The sequence below is a fragment of the Aptenodytes forsteri genome, unplaced genomic scaffold (assembly GCF_000699145.1).
Source record: "Aptenodytes forsteri isolate BGI_AS27 unplaced genomic scaffold, ASM69914v1 Scaffold83, whole genome shotgun sequence".
NCBI classification, from domain to species: Eukaryota; Metazoa; Chordata; class Aves; order Sphenisciformes; family Spheniscidae; genus Aptenodytes; species Aptenodytes forsteri.
Genome location: NW_008795371.1, coordinates 6,283,647 through 6,285,141, shown reverse-complemented (window position 1 = coordinate 6,285,141; position 1,495 = coordinate 6,283,647). Strand labels below are relative to the sequence as shown.

Here is a 1,495-nt window from a genome sequence, read left to right as displayed (position 1 = left end):
GGGTGGCGACCCCTGCAGGCGGGGAGGAAGCGGCGCCGCCGCACTCGCCCCAGCCGCGCAGAGCACCGCGGGGTACGGAAGAGGGCGCCGCCTGCCGGCCGGGAGGGCCGGGCTGCGGGGAGCCAAGGAGCGGGACACGCAACACTCCCCCCGTGCACGGGGACCCGGGACACACTCTAGCCCTTGCGCGGGGACCCACGACACACACACACACACACAACCCCATTCACGGGGGTCAGGTCACACAAGCCCCCATGCAGGGGGATCCTTCAGTTTCAAAAATCGGCTTTTTTTCCCCAAAAAAAGCTAGCAGTTCCACACTGACACACTTCCCACAGCAAAAAAATTTCCCAGCTACTAATAACGCGTGTTCAGCCCAGGGCACCCACGGGCTCCAGTGCAGTGAGCCCCCAGCCAAACGTTTCTATACACTTGAACTTCCTTTTGCAAAGCAAAGCCACTTTTTGTAAAGCAAAGTCTTTTTTGATCCGCTGTAAACCAGAAAAAATAATTTTGCTGCAGGTGCCCCCTCCTAAACGCGTGCACAAGTAGAAGCCCCAGGTCACACACGGACCTGAGGACTGTTTTTCCCACACCAGCTGCTCAGCGCTGTCTCCCACACGCTGCCCCAGGGCCTGTTGGCCCCTAAAGGGCACCTGGGGTTTGCGTTCCAAAATAAAGCAGCCCGGCAACTATTGCTACAGCTGGCCTGTCCCTCCGCAGCAGCTTTGCAGCCCCAGGGGCTGGCAGAGGTTGGAAATCCTCTGCTCAGAGGCAGGCTGAGGCACGGAGCCAGTGTCTCTTACCGACACAACACGGAGATTTGCACAGAAAACCCTCTGCAGGAGCATGTGAAAGTGCCCTGAAGCTGGGAGGGAGAGGTCGCGCTGAGCTGGTGCGGAGGGGAGGATGAACTTCGCCAGAGCAATGTGGAAAGCCATAGGCGAAGTGCCCTTGCGCGAGCTGCTAAGGGAGCGAGGGGTGGCCTTTTTGAAAGTATCACCAAAATCAATGCTGCCCTTTTTTAGCCTTATTAGCAGCAAGGACTTGGGGCACATAATAATTACCATGTAAGAATTTTAAAAGGTTGGGGCACGCGGTCACGGGGCAGGCTACAGAAGGCACGGTATTTTCTATATTTTTCTCAGCCCCCCTCGGTTATGGCTAAGATGGCTCGAGAAGCTCTCCGTGCCCTCGCAGGAGGCCACCCCTCAGTGAAGACCTGTGGCGCAGAGGGAGGAGGACGGGGGCCAACACCAAGGCAAACTCCCTGCGGGCCAAGAGCGGCGGCGAGGCACACTTGAGGGACTGGACATCCCACGCGGTAGAAAGCTGCCAAGGGGACCTGAAACCCAGCGGTGCCCGAAAGGCGTCACAGTTGTGTTAAAATACCTGACGTGTTCTCTCACCGAGGTCACTGCCATCGCGGCCAACACAGGCGGCACCTCTGGGGCGTGCGGCCACCTGGCACGGCGACGTGAGGCCGCACGTGGAC

The 1,495-nt window shown here is 58.9% G+C and overlaps 2 protein-coding genes across 2 annotated transcripts in view; one reads left to right on the top strand and one right to left on the bottom strand.

Moving 5' to 3' along the window:
- DPP8 (dipeptidyl peptidase 8) overlaps window positions 1-1,487 on the bottom strand; it is a 32,317-nt gene extending 30,830 nt beyond the window's left edge. Inside the window, exon 1 of the mRNA XM_009280421.2 lies at window positions 1,393-1,487. The gene's annotated coding sequence lies outside the window, so the exon portion shown is untranslated. The remainder of the gene's footprint in view (window positions 1-1,392) is intronic.
- HACD3 (3-hydroxyacyl-CoA dehydratase 3) overlaps window positions 910-1,495 on the top strand; it is a 13,006-nt gene continuing 12,420 nt past the window's right edge. The window contains exons 1-2 of the mRNA XM_009280487.1: window positions 910-1,070; window positions 1,201-1,324. Coding sequence (XP_009278762.1) covers window positions 910-1,070; window positions 1,201-1,324 — 285 coding nt within the window. The remainder of the gene's footprint in view (window positions 1,071-1,200; window positions 1,325-1,495) is intronic.